This window comes from Gnatocerus cornutus, chromosome 6 (genome assembly GCF_029298725.1).
Source record: "Gnatocerus cornutus isolate USDA-ARS CGAHR chromosome 6, icGnaCorn1.1, whole genome shotgun sequence".
NCBI classification, from domain to species: domain Eukaryota; kingdom Metazoa; phylum Arthropoda; class Insecta; order Coleoptera; family Tenebrionidae; genus Gnatocerus; species Gnatocerus cornutus.
In genome coordinates, this window is record NC_142238.1 from 5,337,683 (window position 1) to 5,353,721 (window position 16,039).

The following is a 16,039-nucleotide window of genomic DNA, read 5'->3' on the forward strand; positions in this document are numbered from 1 at the left end:
AGACGGCACAATTGTCTTGTAAATTTATTGTTAAAGGTACAGACGCACTACCGAAATTGAAAATTTTCAAGTTTGCATGACGTTCTGAAATTCGTTTGATCAAATCTGAATTACAATTGATATTTTCTGATATTAACTTGACTAATCTGAACTACAAATAGTATTTTCTGAAATCAACTTGATTCTTTCTGAAATACACTTGAAAATGGTGTAAAAGTAGAATTTAAAATATTTGAGAAGTTTCAATTGAAGTATTCATTCAAACACGTCATAGTGCTGCCAACATTGTTGATAAACACCCAATTTGTATTCCTCTAAAAACTGGATCAAAAGAGATGACTGGCCCTTTCAACCCTTCCAGACAAATTCATTTATGCAAGATGTTCGTTCTATTATAAACCTTTGCTATTTTTTGAGCAGATGTGTTCAAATCACAAGACGATTTTTACAGGTTCAACCTGACTACCCTCTACCATTCTCACAAAACCCTCAGTTTGACACGTCAGGTTACTTGACAAAAGGCTGCTTTTTCAATCAAAGCCATGACTCGTAATTTCAAAGGCCAGTTTTTATAATCGCATGACAGCCAAACCAAAGAAGCACTGTTTCCACGGCTCAAAAATAAAATATTTAGATATTTCGTTTCGAACAACATTGAATATTCCCTACTATTCATGATTTTTATATCTTCATGGGATTTATTAAATGCTTGCATCTGGAAAACAGAGCGAGAGAAGCAATGAGAAGAAGAGAAAGCCTACGAACAATCGCGGAATAAATTAAATCGCAACCCCGAATCGGGTGATCAGTTTAACGAGACCCCAGCTGGAGCACAGGGAAACCAGGAACGTGTGGAATGACGCCATCGCCAGGTAGAACACAGAACGGAATCCAATCGGTAGCTATAATTAATACAGCCCCAAACAATACACTGCACGATCAACGGCCAGATTCCGCCCAGGAAAAACAAGCTTTTGTTTTTGCTACAGCTATTCAAACATTTATGTGAATGTAATATCCCATTCCGAATTTAGTTCAGAGCTTTCAGGGTTCGACTTTCCCTGAAACGAAAAATCATTGAAATTTTGAGCACTAAGAGTTTTTTACAATTAGTTTTAGTTGGGCAATTTGTGACATTTTCAATAACACAGAGTCGGCTTTATAGAAATCCGTTCGTGGTCTTAAATAAGCCCTGTGGAGATCCATAAAAAGGCAGCATAAGCACGAACATCCTACTCAAATGGCCAAAACGTGACCTCATAATAAGAGGGTGCAAATGCAAAAGGTCTACATTTCAAAGCTGTTACGATACGCTTATAAACACGGTGGAAATGTGGCAAAAATGTCCTGTATCAATTGACTTTATTAAACTCGCCAGGCTACGAAATAAATCACAGCGCTGCATTATTGAAAATTCTCAATTACAGTGCACGCCGTTTTAATTGAACAAATGAATTGCTGGAAAATTGAATTACATTTCACGATTATTTCTACATTTTTGAGTCTGGAGCGCTGCGACATTTACTACTAAAATTGCACATAAAATCATATGGAAAATATTTCATTCACTGCTTGAGTGCTTGTGTTAACACACGTTTGAATTAAAATCTTCGTAGGTGTGAGGCAACGGTAATTGAAATGAATAAATCGAAAAATTTGCTTCGATATGTCGCGACAGCCCAAAAACCTCTGATTTCATCCAGGAAACTAGCTCTAATACCTGTATCATCAACGACCGAAGATAACCATCCAAAGCAAGGAACCGGTCTTTAATGGTACCTCCAACGCCCATTATTACCCCAAAACAAAACATACTCCTGATCTTATTATAGTACTTTCATTATCAGACACCTACAGTCTAGTTGTGTATTTTCCTTATGTAATTATTACCCGAAATATGAAACCGGAAGATTCTTATCCGGACTTTGGCTACTGTTAGTTCACCGATTTGTAAATAAACAACCAAATTGGCACAGTTTCTTCTCTGGTTATGAATGAATATCTTGCTCGTTTAATCCCACGTAAAATCACCGCCTCGACGGTTTTTACCTGCAACCCGTCTCTTCAACAAATATTGAACAAAGAAGCTGTCTTGCCAGATAAATGACGACGTATGTCTTGGACTAACTAGTCACTCTTCTTGGTATTGTGTAATAGCGGAAAGGCAGTGGTGGAGGTAGAAAGCGAAATTCGGTAAAACTCAGAGAATGGATTGACAATTTTTCGTCAATCAGACGTATTTTTATAAATAAATGAGTTGCATTTCATGGAAATTTATGTGCGCTATTAATTAACACTGATTAGCATCGATGCAAATTGTTAGAGAAACACGGAAGATTACATTTATCTTGTGGCATAAATCACATAATCTGCTGCCAAGCTTCAACCACGCGATGTTTCACGAAATCTTCAGTTCAATCACTCGGTTTTCAGAGGCGACCGATGTCAAAAATTTTGACGTTATTTGTACTAAATTGTACGACATGCTTTTGATTCTGCTTCTTCGTTTATAATCTACAGGCTGAAAGCTTAATCCATCTTCATCTTTTTTTTGGGTCTTTTGATGTCTTCCTGCTTCATTCATTCTTTCCAAGCTCTGTTTGAAAGGTCATCAGTTTTCTGCAGGTTCAATCTACTTCTTATTTTGATAATCCTTTTTTGAAGATAAGATATCGTCGATAAATTTTAAAGAAAAATGACCATTTTCCCAAAACAATATGTCATAAGTCAGAGTCTTATTAATTCGTATTCATTTCGCTCCAGCAAACACCAAAGAATAATGAATATAATATGATGTCCCCACACAATGGAAACAAAGACCACGTGCCAAGTGAACATCCCCCCAACCAAAATGCGTCATCCTCAGTCATTGTCACTTTTAAAGTCAAACCCGCCAATTTCCTTGCAGGCAAAGATCAAATCGTGTTTATTTATTTACCGCCCATGTTACGCCACGAGCGTGATCAAGAACCAGTACCACATTTAATACACTTGTGTAGTAAGAGGTGGTACAGTTATTTCCCACTTCTTGTGATTTTCCGAAACCGGTTGGTTGTCGACAATCAAGCTTCTAGTAAATTGATTCAACATTATAACCAACTTAACACACATCTCGCTTGAATAGTGTTTGATGGTCATCTCAGTGCGGCGGCGTTGCCATTTAACCTCTAAACCGACAGCGCAATTAATACCAGCGCAGTCTGTGACTCATACAAAAACTTGTTCCGAACCCTTTCTTGTTTTGCTCTTGCTGTTGCTGTTACACCGACAGAGTACAAGTTCTGGTCACCAGTGGCGCCTCGTCAATTAATTTATAGAAGCAAACTGAGTTTGACTTGTTTACGGAAGAGCAACTGGAAGTCGCTGGTCACTCATTATACTATTAATGAAATATTGAATTGTTAATTTATATTCGTGGCTGTTGGTATTGATCAAACTTTGGCACTACGTTCATTTATGCCCCACATTTATTCAGTACTCCCGATTACTACTTAAGTCAACACGATGTAAACAATTTAATTACTTACATTTGTCATTTACACACTTTTTAACACCAATTAAGTCTTGGCTTTTAAAAAAGAGAGCAACCCGGAGGAAATAGCGTCTACATGTGGTTACCGCTTGGCACTTTTTTGCGGTTCATTTCAATCTGGTTTTAATCAATGAAAACAATACGTCGACTTACATTTATTATCCTCCTTAATTCCTTCAGGATACCAAAGTTTATACTACATTGGTTGCAAGAATCCCATTGTGATTATCTTAGTAAACAAAGTGTATTGTCTTCTAGTTTGACTATAAGTTGGTAATTTAACGTTACAGTCTTATTCGCGGAATTAAATATAAACAATAGGTTTTTATTGTCATGACAGATTAACATGGACTGCAATGAATGAGGAAAGTTAATGTTGATTTAACTCTTGTCCGATACTTTGTCGTACCTGAAGCAAGCATGTTTATGACTCATGGATTTTAACCAACTATTTACGTGCTATTTATATCATAACGTAATGCCAGAAGATATACAACGATCATATCCAACCACACAGGGAACAACTTTAATTGCTTTTACAATATGTTGTTCAGTCAACATTATTATGATAAATTAAACTCTTAATGCCATGAGTAATGAATACGTGCAAATAATATGAATGAATAGATTTTATTAAAATAGTCGGATTTAAATTAAAGAATGCGGGACGTTGACATATTTCTAACGTTATTAAAACGTATTTTAATGAAGTAAATTACTGTGTTCCTACCTTCAGACATGATGAGAAATGGCAGTAGTTGCAGTTTTTACAAAAAAAGCGCAATAAAAGATTGCTAAAGTCAAAAAAAAAAACAAAGAATTATTTCATATGAATCTCGGGGGTTGCTATTTTTATCACACTTATTAACGAAATAAATGAGGGTGGATCCTCACGCAGGTCATAGAGTATAAATTTATTGTGTTATCTTTTATTGCTATGGCGAATCGAGCTCCCAAAAAAAATCACTTGCAATTAAAACGACAGATTTGATGAACTTAAAAACAACATAATGAATCTCCCCACAACAGAGTAATCGAAATTGTGTCCGAACATAAAGTGCACCCACTTAGTTTTCCATTTCAACAAACTTGAACATCATCAAAGCATTCTAAAGCTGAAGCTTGTAACGCAGAGGTAACATAAAATTACATTCCCTTGTAAAATTTTTTAACTTCACCAAGAAGTTCATCGACGGATGAATTCTTCAATGTTTTGACTTTGTATTAAGGTGCAAATTATGTACAGTACAACTTCCTAGGGGTTAAAAGGGTTTTTATAATGTCGTGTAGTCGGAGTGGCCAGCCGCTTCCACCCTCTTTGCTGTAAATTTTCCGTATAATGATGGTGCTGACGGCGGTGGAATGTTGCTGTAATATTGCACACCATTATCCAGATATAGGTATATGGAGCACCCGGTGTAATCGCGTTTTCCTGGCAGTTGTCCACAACAGCCTGTATTGTGCCAGTTTTTCCGATATCGATGAGTAAATGCGGTTTGCTGACGTCAGGTTCAAGACACAGGAATCAAAATTTTCTCCCAAGATAAACTCATCACGCCATATCTACCTTTCTCGGGATGCCATTAGCGAATGTTTAAGTACAAAATTAAATTCCTTCAACTTGTAATAACTTAATATCAGGTGGCACGTAGTCATAGTTTAGCAATAACATTGTTAACGGTTAATATTACCTGCGCATTCCTTACATATCGGGTGAATCCTGTGAAAATAAACAATAAACCGTTGGATAAAGGGTGAGGGCTTTGTTTCTCTTCTCCCTCTACTGATGGTAACAGCGAACGCACGAGATCTTCCACCAAATACCGATGTTCAAAGGTGAACGTATAAAGGGCTCCAAAATAAATATTTTTCGCTATATTAATATGTTCCCAAACATGTCTCTTCATTCATAACAACTTACCATTGTTTCGATTTTCATTATCATCAATTTTTTACGGCCATAATTTTAGATCTCGGTACTTAAATTTCTCCTTGATTAAAACAGTGCAGATTCAATTGCATTTTTTGCCGTAAAACAAAGTTTACACGACGAATACCTTTCGCAAATAAGGGCCGTTTAAAATGAAAATGTCGTTTAAAACAATATTTATTGTGCTTGCAAGTTTGAAAGGATTCCAAGTAGAATTCGGTTATATGCAAATCCAGCTTTGTACTTGGCGTGTAAGTTTAGAATACACTTCCAGAGCACTTTCGGCACTTATAAAATGCAAAAACGAAAAAACGCGTCTTTTGTTTAACAGTATAAGAAGTTTGCCTTTTCTTTGCAGGCAACGTGGTTTCAGCCGGCACCATTTCTTCGCCGTGGACTCCTGTCACCGGGCCACCCGCCGACTCCAACGGCGCGGGCCCGGACACGAAAAATTTGGATGTTGGAGATGTCAGTGATGTAAGTCGCACCACCTTTTTAAAGAATTGTTTCCTTAATCATAAAACTTTTGTATCTAGGATGAAAAGGATATGGCAGCGGCAGATGCGGAAGGAGTTTGGAGTCCCGACATTGAACAGAGTTTTCAGGAAGCGTTGGCCATATATCCTCCCTGCGGACGACGGAAAATTATATTATCAGATGAAGGCAAAATGTATGGTAAGTGAGTTTTGTTGTCGGAAAAAACCTCTTACCTCTTTATTCGCGCAAATTGGATGGAGTTTAAAATAACTCCAATTTGTGGAAGAGCCTCGAGTTATTAGAATAATTACAGAGGGAAATAAAAACTTTATGGAGGTTTAACCGTTTCGATAACATTTTTTTGACGCTAGTGTGTATCTGTTAGTCATTGGGGTCATCAAAAGGAGTGAAAAAATAAGCGATTTTAGTTGTTTTTTGTGGTGAAACATTCGTAATGAGATATTAAAGTGGGATCTTCTAATCAGTGACGTATACACATGTAACTTGGATAATAGACCGATAATTTTCAAAATAAACATCATTGAAACAGAATACGTTTATTTTACACTTATTGTGTTATTGGCTTTTCAGAACTGTCGTTTCAAAAGCTCTAATCTTCTATGTGAAGGTCGCCGATTATTAAAGACTTCAGAATTTTTTCCACTTCAAAAAACTTGTGTTTTTTTATGACAAAATAATTAATTGCGTAATAAACCAAGTTATTTATTATTGATTTTAAAGTAATTCTATATGTAAATTGAAAATATAAAATTAAATTTGCAACAGTGGTGAATTTTTCCGCAAACTGATTATCTGATACGAATATTAACATTGCTGCCATAGTTATGACTTCAAATTTTTTTGTTATCGTTCTGTTTTCTACGTCATTTGTTGAATTCTTGCCGTTCATTGATAGGGATATGAATATACATATTTTCATGAGTTAATAAAAATGCAAAGCTTCAAACGTCGATGACAGTCTATTTTTTAGAAATGAATCGAATCAGAACTTTATCTAAATCTTGACGTAATGATAATAATACAGATAAAAACAGCAATCTTTATAAATAGAAATTCGGCATTTAGACTTTTTGACAAACACGATATTAATGGACTGAATTTTATCGGAACTAAACTTAATATAATTACAGTCATTTCTGATTTCCGATTCTCATATCTTTGTTGTTAATTATAAATATTTATCATGCTTAATTATTATCATTATTTATTATAATTTATGGGTTTTCTGTGATTCAACTTGTTATAGGCACAGTAAGCAAATTTTTTTTGTTTTGTTTTGTTGATAAACTAAATTATTAAATAACAAAATATTAGATAAAAGTAAGTATTTTGTTTGCTATTGCCGTTACAAGTGATATTTGTTAATAATAAGTCGGAAATTCGCTCGGATTTTAAGAATTTTGAATGAAAATATTAACTTTTAACAAACTTTTTAAGGCAATTTTAATTTTGGGATGTAACAGGAAGAAAAAAAAAGAATTAATTTTGTGGCACCATTTAATCAGTAAAGCGATTCGATTGACACTCCCGAATCATAAATAATAGTTTGAGTTGGTTTGTCGGCGCGCTTGGTCCGTCGAATTAATTAATAAAGTGGTTTAATCAAACGAACATTTGGATGTAGGATATTGAAGTTGAATAAAATCCTCTCGGAGATTAAGCTCCAATCGGCTTTAATTTGAAATAGGTAAAGCGTCGTCGTCAGGTCGAGCGCTTTTATTGCGTCGTTCTAGATTCCGGATGGCGCGTTATATTTGAATGCGAAAAAATCGAATACATGTCGCCGTTATTGGTTTTCGGTTGACCGGTGGCAGAATAGTCCGGGTATGGGTAATGTGTGAATTCAGCGTATTATTACTGTGTTTGCCAATTTCGCTCACGTCAAGTGTAGCGTCTCAACGCGTCTCCGTTATTAGCGAAAGCTGCAAGCATGAGACGTGCGAAATCGTCGACGATCCGGAGCAATTTCGAGTGAGGTGGCCCGAAACGTGGAAGTGTCCAGTTGTCACCGGAATCAGCTACCCGTCTCTTCCCCCAGACACTTTCCGGGACGTTTGCCGGACTCGACGGACACTGGACAACACCACGGTCGATATCTTCACAGCCTGCGCCTTGCTTGCATCTACGATTGTGTTATTGCTGCAGAAACTTTCGAGGGTTCTTTGTTTCGGATTCGGTGTCAACAGGGCGAACCTTTTTCAAAATTAAATATCAATCAATCGTTTTAATTTTCTGTTATTGAGGTACCTAAAATAAAGGTTTTTTACTAGAATTTTCTTCTTGACAAATGCGACAAACGATAGCTTTAAATTTGAGCCTCAATCCCACATTCATTCCGAGCCAAGCGACTTCCAAAATCAAGCGTCGGTTATTTTAACCACATAAAGTACTTTTGTTATCTGACACAAAATCTTTAACATAATTAGCATTCTTCACTGAAAGTATAAAAGCAGTTTGAAGTAAATCTTCTGTAACTAATAAATTGTTGAAATATTTAAATGTCTTTGTCTTCCGCCACGATCTGTTTTACTAAAATGGTAGGTACATTAAAATAAAATCCTTATCTTGAAAACGGTTTTAACTTCAGATAGAGGTACATAGAACCCTTTCATATGAAAATTTGTTTTAGTTTTGTTAAACAACTTACATTCTTCGCAATATCAGTTTCAGACTTGTCGTTTATCTTTCGGTGGAAATTCAAGCTTTAAAAGCTTCTACTTGAAAAGCTGTAGTCAGATTTGGAGAAGCTTTTTAGAGCTTTGCGAGAAGCAAATTGGCGATTGAAATCAGGCGTATCTACAGGTGGCAACGGAAAAAGTTCCCTGTGTGTGGGTGATTTTCACTCCCATTTCAACAACAAATAGAGTCTGAACCAGAAAAAGACAACTTTTCTTAAATATCCCGTTTAATAATAATATCGAACAATCATATCTTTCAACCGGCGCAACATTTCCGTATTTAACTAATTCGTTGTTACCGTTACAGTTAGATAATTATGTACTGCAACAAGATATTTGCGACTAATTGCATATACAATGTGAGTTGTGTAATTTATTATACAGGTCAGTAATCAACACGTAACTGGTTACTCTTAAAAGAAAAATGTAATTTTTGTTAATATTAATTGTGTCTGTATTTCTTAAAGATTGCTGAAAGCTCATTCAAGTGAATTAATTAGACTAAATTATTAGCTTCATTTTCAACATGAAACGAAGTATTCACAAGAATTAAAAAACACAAAGTCTCTTAATTTCTAGCTTGTCATTCAGGAAATGAAGACAACTATGTCGTTGAAGTGTGAAACTGGAGTAGCAAAAATTAACAGACAGTGAAATGGCAATAATAAGCATGAGATTTTTCAAAAACACTTCTAATGACGCATTTTTAATTAGCAGAAATGCTACTTACTATACACAACTTAACTATGGTGCGATAGCGTGTTATTTTGCGATTGGGATTTTCCTTGAAATATTTCAGTAATGGGTTCGCTGGAAAGAAGCAAATTTTTTACATTGCTCAGGTGTCGACGCTGCTTTGCAATTGTAATTCAGTTCGATAAGATAGCAAATGTAGTTATCATAATTAGTACAGCTGTACTTTACATTATTTATTTTTATTTTTTTATGAGTCAAAATAAGCGTTTAAAGGCTAAAATTAATTCCGAACAAAAATTAAAGTTATGGAGCGCGAAGTGTTATATTTTTGTCAGTTTTTGTGCGTTATTTTTTATGAAAATAGCTGAAATATTCAAATTTTACATATTTTAGATATTAAATATAAACTGTACAATTCAGATGACCTCAATTTCACATTGCTTACGATAAGAAAGATTCAGCTATAATTTAACTAACACACCTGCATAGTTCGCATTCTCCCTCTTTTGGTCTGACAATATGCACAATACGTTGATATAATTGCGTCGTCGCGGCGCCGTATGTCAATCAGACAAAGAACCTGTGTTTCTTTTTGAGCATCCGCCAGCGTCGCTCGGAAACAATGACCAAGTTAATATCGTTATTATCAGGAAAATGAGTTAGTGGAGTTTAGCAGCCTATATTTCGAAGGGGCATTGTGAACCGCTGCGGCGGTTTTATTGTTATCTTGTCACATCTTTATTTATATGTCGTTGGCGCGGTTTGAACGAGGGGCGGGCAGGTCGGAGGGGATGAACGTGTGCGAGCGAAACCCGACGATCAGAGTTAAACTGGGGGCGGTGAAATGCTGGAGGACGGAGCCCGAAGGGGGTGAGGGTGCGGGCCCGAAACTATGTCAAGAATGTGCAATTAGTGAGCGAACGCGCTTTAGGGTGGGCTGGCTCTGTGCTCCGAAGAAAATATAAAGAAGAGGGTGGCTTCTCGCGGCGGTGGCGGCGGCGACGGCAGCGTCGAATGAAGAGCTTGCCAATCTAGCCAGTTCTTAAACGACTCAGTAATTTTATGTCGTTTGGGGACGTATTTTTCATAAATTTTTTACGGCGCATAAAAGGATTCCCGGCTTTTTCTGCTAAACCAATAAATATACACAACACGTTTTCACTTTATTAAAAGCACTGACTGCCGCCAGATACATTAAAAAATGTCTTCAATTCACATGAGTGTTCTTCGGTTGCTCGAGTCTTATTATAACATTAATTGATCTAGATTAAACAGTTACTGCGGCTGTTTGAAGTAAGCTGATACGATAATCTCCCCAGATTGAAATCATTAATCAAAACATAACGCCTTTTCAATTAAAACGTCGATGCCCTTACTTAATCCAATTCGTAATATAACTGCATTTAATTACGACCATACGGCTGATGAAACGCTAGGAGGGGTGACTATAGATAAACGAGGGTGAATTTACGTTTTTGATAAACATGCTCACGCGATTATTAGATTCATTTTCTAATGAAAATTCTTAATCATCGACTTACTGTTGGGTTAAAATAAACAAAATTTGCAAGTCGGGGAGACAAATGGCCTTATAACTTTCGTTTAAAGCCAGTAAAGTTAGAATTACATCATTAAATGAGAAAAGAAATTAAACTTAAACCAAACTTTTATTCAAAATCGGAGCTATGGCAGTACTTCAAGATGGATGGCGCTCAGAAATTTTAAACTAAAAACTAGACCAAGTTACCAAAAGCTTCGGATATTTTTTACTCGCAATACTGCTAAAATCTCTTTGCAATCAAACTAGCAATTGCAATCGTTGAATTCCATGTTCAAAGCTCCAAACTAATTTGAAAAAACTTCTGGATAAAGCCCATTTTCAAAAGACCTTCAGCAAACACCATACAGCCATAGAATAAATGGCTGCCATTATTAAATCTGTTAAATTGTTGGTTAAATTACTTTAAAGGGAGATTTTCTCGCAAAAGTCGGATGCTGAGTGTTTTTGGTCGGACAAATTGCACATAAATACGCTCCTGCGACGGACAGATTGCTGGCTACATACAGATACATGGCAGCGCTGCGATAATTAATACTATATGGCTCAGCTTAAACAAATCTTTAACAGCTTCTGGTGGTTTCGTAACACGTTTATCAAGGCGATTTGACAGGCTTAAAATAAACTGTTTTCGCTTATTTTTGTATAAATACAATCAATCCGAGTTATTGATGATTCTTTTTAATTATAGGTCGAAATGAACTTATAGCACGGTATATAAAATTAAGGACTGGGAAGACACGTACAAGAAAACAAGTCAGTTCACACATACAGGTTTTGGCAAGACGAAAATTGAGGGAGATTCAAGCAAAATTGAAGGTTGTAAGTATCAAGTTTGTTTCTTTGTACAGCTTACGATAATTTCTCAACTTCCGGTGAGGTGATTGTAAAAATAGTGTCCCTTTCTACAGTAATTTATAGAGTTCAGGTGTTTGTAATATATTCTATATAATTATTTTAACCATTACAAAAAGATCATATACATATTAGCTGCTCATTTGCGTGTACTAACTGGAGCATGGTATTGGTTTTTTTCTTCAAGTTGTAATAACGCAGACAAATTGTAAACAGTATTTATCTCCTCTGTGATGGAGGCAATCAATGGAAATTTTTATTCTGTTATAAAATATATGTTTGAGTAAGAAGTGAAAGAGCATTCATGACTCAGAATTGAATAAGAAGCGTAATTACATCCATTTCCTCTCAATGGGAGTTCTCCGGAACTGAGCTACCGGCTAGCAGGAAAATACCGTCGATGAACTCTTCACTAGTAGCTTGATTCTGGGGATCTTGGGTTTGGGTTCTTGGCTAATAACTTTAAACTAATGGTACTTGGGTACATTTGGTGATGGTGTCTGGTTTGTTAGGACCATGCAGCCAAGGAGAAGGCTCTGCAAACGATGTCAAGCATGTCAAGTGCGCAGATAGTGTCTGCTACTGCAATGCACAGCAAGTCAGCAGGTCTGAGTCTTGGTCTAACTCCCCCCGTCTCCTATACTGGAGCGGTAAGTTGGTCCTCCGCCACGCATCCTGCCAACCTCCTCCGTTATCTCCCAAAGACATTGACAGCTTATGCATAGTTGCTATAATGATTTTATTTGTGGTTTCTGACTAATATTGTTTCCTTCTATAATAACAATTTCGGCTTACTTGCTGTGTGTTGCGGCGCTAGGCTTCTTTAATTTGTGTTAGCTTTTCTCTTGTTGGTCTCTTCACTCATACCATTTTTATTACAGCAATTCTGGCAACCGGGCCTGCAAGCAGGAACGAGTCAAGAGTGAGTTTCGATCACCAAAACGTTTTGCTTTCTAAACGTATATTATTACAGTGTGAAACCATTTGCACAGTCCTCATATCCTGCCGGTAAACCTGCGACAGCTGTCTCAGCAGGAGATGTTGGACCCCTACAAACAGCACCGCCCCCTGTGTGGGAAGGACGAGCCATAGCGACACATAAACTTAGACTTGTTGAATATTCTGCCTTTATGGAATCACAAAACAGAGACGAAGCAGTAAGTTTACGATGATTCACGACCATCACCCATCTACTATATGCTAAACACCCTGAGAACTTGTAGTAGGATGGTAGACATAAAAGAACCACCTACCACAAAACTAGAATTAATCAACCTGTGAGATGGTGATGAACTTCAAAGAGATCAACTTCCCAATATGTCGCTCTGAGATAATAAATACGTTGTTTGTTCGATTTGTTGTTTATTACGCCGTAAATGTAACTAAAGACCATTTACTGTTTTCTGCAGTTTATATCTGATTTTTGCAATAAAAACAGAAACCTTGAAGTGAAAATAAATAGGTGAATTGAAGAGATTCTTGAAATTGTTGCGAGTTCTACAATAACAAGTGGAGTTACTCAGAATCATTAATACTCCATTTAATTGCGTTACATAATATTATCCCAGTTCTTTAAAGTTATATGGCACTCATAAAAGATTTTAACTTCAATAAAGTCGTGGTTACCCACCATAAACCGTACCATTGTTGAATTAACAGGGATGATTGTATTCCTGAATGTGAACGCGGGCAGTAATTTAGTTTTATGGTGGTAGTATTTTTCAATTGTTGTCCCCAAGATTGACTTTAAGACAAAAGAGTGATGTGACCTTAAAGAAAAGGAATTTCTATACTTTCTAATGGTTTGATTTTTCAGTATCAGAGGCACTTATTCGTTCACATAGGCGGACCAGCTTTGTCATATACCGACCCCTTGCTTGAGGTAAGATTTTGAAGAATTTTACTAAGAGAATTATAACTGTTGAATTTCAGGCCGTGGACGTGCGGCAAATCTACGACAAATTCCCCGAGAAAAAAGGAGGCTTAAAAGAGTTATATGACAAAGGACCTCAAAACGCCTTCTTCCTCGTAAAATTCTGGGCAGATCTGAATTCCAACATCCAAGATGAGGCTGGTGCCTTTTACGGTGTTACAAGTTCGTACGAAAGTAACGAAAATATGACAATTACATGTTCAACGAAAGTTTGTTCGTTTGGCAAACAAGTAGTTGAAAAAGTGGAAACGGAGTATGCCCGCTACGAAAACGGTCGATTCGTTTATAGGATCCATCGAAGTCCGATGTGTGAATACATGATAAATTTTATCCACAAGCTGAAACATCTGCCTGAAAAGTACATGATGAACAGCGTGTTAGAGAATTTCACCATTTTACAGGTTGGTCGGTTATTATTGTTTGAAATAAAAGAATTAATCGTGTTTTTGATAGGTGGTGAGCAATCGTGATACGCAAGAGACCTTATTGTGTACGGCGTACGTGTTTGAAGTCTCAACGTCAGAACATGGCGCTCAACATCATATCTATAGGCTTGTGAAAGACTAGCGGGATAAAGGGCTGAGAAAATCCCTTCACTTCAGTGCCTACACCCTCACAATACTAGTATTATTATTGGTTACATACGTTAGTAAGTAGCTAGGTAAAATACAAAACGAAATTGCCATTTGATGATATCATGTAAAGCTACCTTAAAATTTGAGTTATCTCCCCTATAAACTTAAGTTGAAAGTTTCTGCTTTGATGGTATAATTACTATAGAAGTTTATATATTTTGTTTTATATATCATAAGTTTATTTCCCCACTGTACTTTAAGTTGATATTTAGTGCATTCTACTCAAAATTGCGATTCTTTATATCTGCACACATATCTAGAGTATACTTACAGACAGCAGCTGAACCAATGTTCTGTATGTGGATACAAAACAAAATGTAGTTTAGATTTGATCAAATCGTTGGTTCTTTTTAACTTTTTACAAATGTAATTCCAACGGTGACTCACTGCTTCTAACGCGCCTTGCAGGTTTCGACCTTCACTTTTGACTTTTTCCATTAAATGAATATTTTCAAACTGAATTGCATTACCTGCCAAATGATTGATTATAACGAAGAATACTTTTAAATTATTACACCCATTTACCGTGAGTTGGCATTTGTAAAAAGTGTTTTGCGTACTATTTACCTATTTACCCAAGAGATTTTTATTTATTATGTGCTGGGACAATATGTTTTGCAACCCCCAAAATTTTACTTATAGTTACTTATTGTCCTGGATACTTGAGATACCTTGGATTTATAATGTTTGCTATTTGTGATGATAATTTTTAACGTTTTATATAGATTTTTATATTTAAAATACCCAGTATTTTAATTAAAGTTTTCGCCAATTAATAAGTTAGCTTGAAATGGTGTCTCCACAGAACTTAAAGTTGTGACGTGATGAAATTAATGTAATTAATCATCGTTTTGTGGAGGTTCCAAACCTTTGTGTTCAATTTGGCAGTTTACAGTGTATGCCAATAGACAATAGAAAAATGTTATATTTTCTGAGTGAATTTTCAGAGTATTTGGTAGTTTTTTAATTGAATATTTGCGTTGTGCAATTCTGGAAAATTACATAAAAATTTGTGTTTTAGCGATATTATGTAATTAAAAAAACAAGTGGCAATGTTTTTGATCTCTAATTTTATCTATTCAAATTAAGTCAGCAATTCTTGGTAGCTTATATTTTGTTATTGATAAGAATAATTTTTATATTTACTCAAGTTTATTTACTCTTTTTTGTTTTTTCTTTGTCAAATGTAATTGACTTTCATTGCACTGGCACAGATTTATCTTCTATGAAGGTAAAAAAATTGAGACCTTTTGCAAATAATCATGTGACTATGATTTTTTTTGTGGTTGTTACTTAATTGCTAGACTTAAATAAACATAAATTTTTAGATAAGCAAACACTACATATGAACAATAATTATTGTAAAATATCATTTGTACTCTAATGAAAGATCTATTTTAAAAATAAAGTGTCAGTGTAAAAATTAAGATTGTATATATTTCTAAAAAAATATGGCGGCTATAAATATTTTTATCGTCTTACTGTAAGGTTCTTTATAAAGTGTGCTATATTAATGAGGTTTTTTTATTCATATCTGGACATGCCATATCAGAATGGAAATTATTGAATCTTTTACTTTGCTCTGTATGTGTACAGTATTTTAAATCATGTTTATAATTTGTATGGAAATTATAATAATTGATAAAAAATCTGTTTCTTATTCACCCTTATCATTATCACTAAATAAAAAAACTAATTTTGAAATTCGCGCGTGTTTGACAAAT

The 16,039-nt window shown here is 35.6% G+C and overlaps 1 protein-coding gene across 2 annotated transcripts in view; it reads left to right on the forward strand.

Moving 5' to 3' along the window:
- Positions 1-15,830, forward strand: part of sd (TEA domain transcription factor 1 homolog scalloped) — a 31,420-nt gene extending 15,590 nt beyond the window's left edge. The window contains exons 3-11 of one of the 2 annotated variants that reach the window (XM_088038508.1): positions 5,821-5,939; positions 5,999-6,137; positions 11,584-11,714; positions 12,260-12,397; positions 12,629-12,669; positions 12,721-12,904; positions 13,564-13,629; positions 13,680-14,081; positions 14,134-15,830. In XM_088038508.1, the coding sequence (XP_087894634.1) occupies positions 5,821-5,939; positions 5,999-6,137; positions 11,584-11,714; positions 12,260-12,397; positions 12,629-12,669; positions 12,721-12,904; positions 13,564-13,629; positions 13,680-14,081; positions 14,134-14,247 (1,334 nt within the window). In that variant the 3' untranslated portion in view covers positions 14,248-15,830. The remainder of the gene's footprint in view (positions 1-5,820; positions 5,940-5,998; positions 6,138-11,583; positions 11,715-12,259; positions 12,398-12,628; positions 12,670-12,720; positions 12,905-13,563; positions 13,630-13,679; positions 14,082-14,133) is intronic. The other variant, XM_088038509.1, reaches the window with a different exon arrangement.
- The last annotated feature ends 209 nt before the right edge of the window (positions 15,831-16,039 follow it).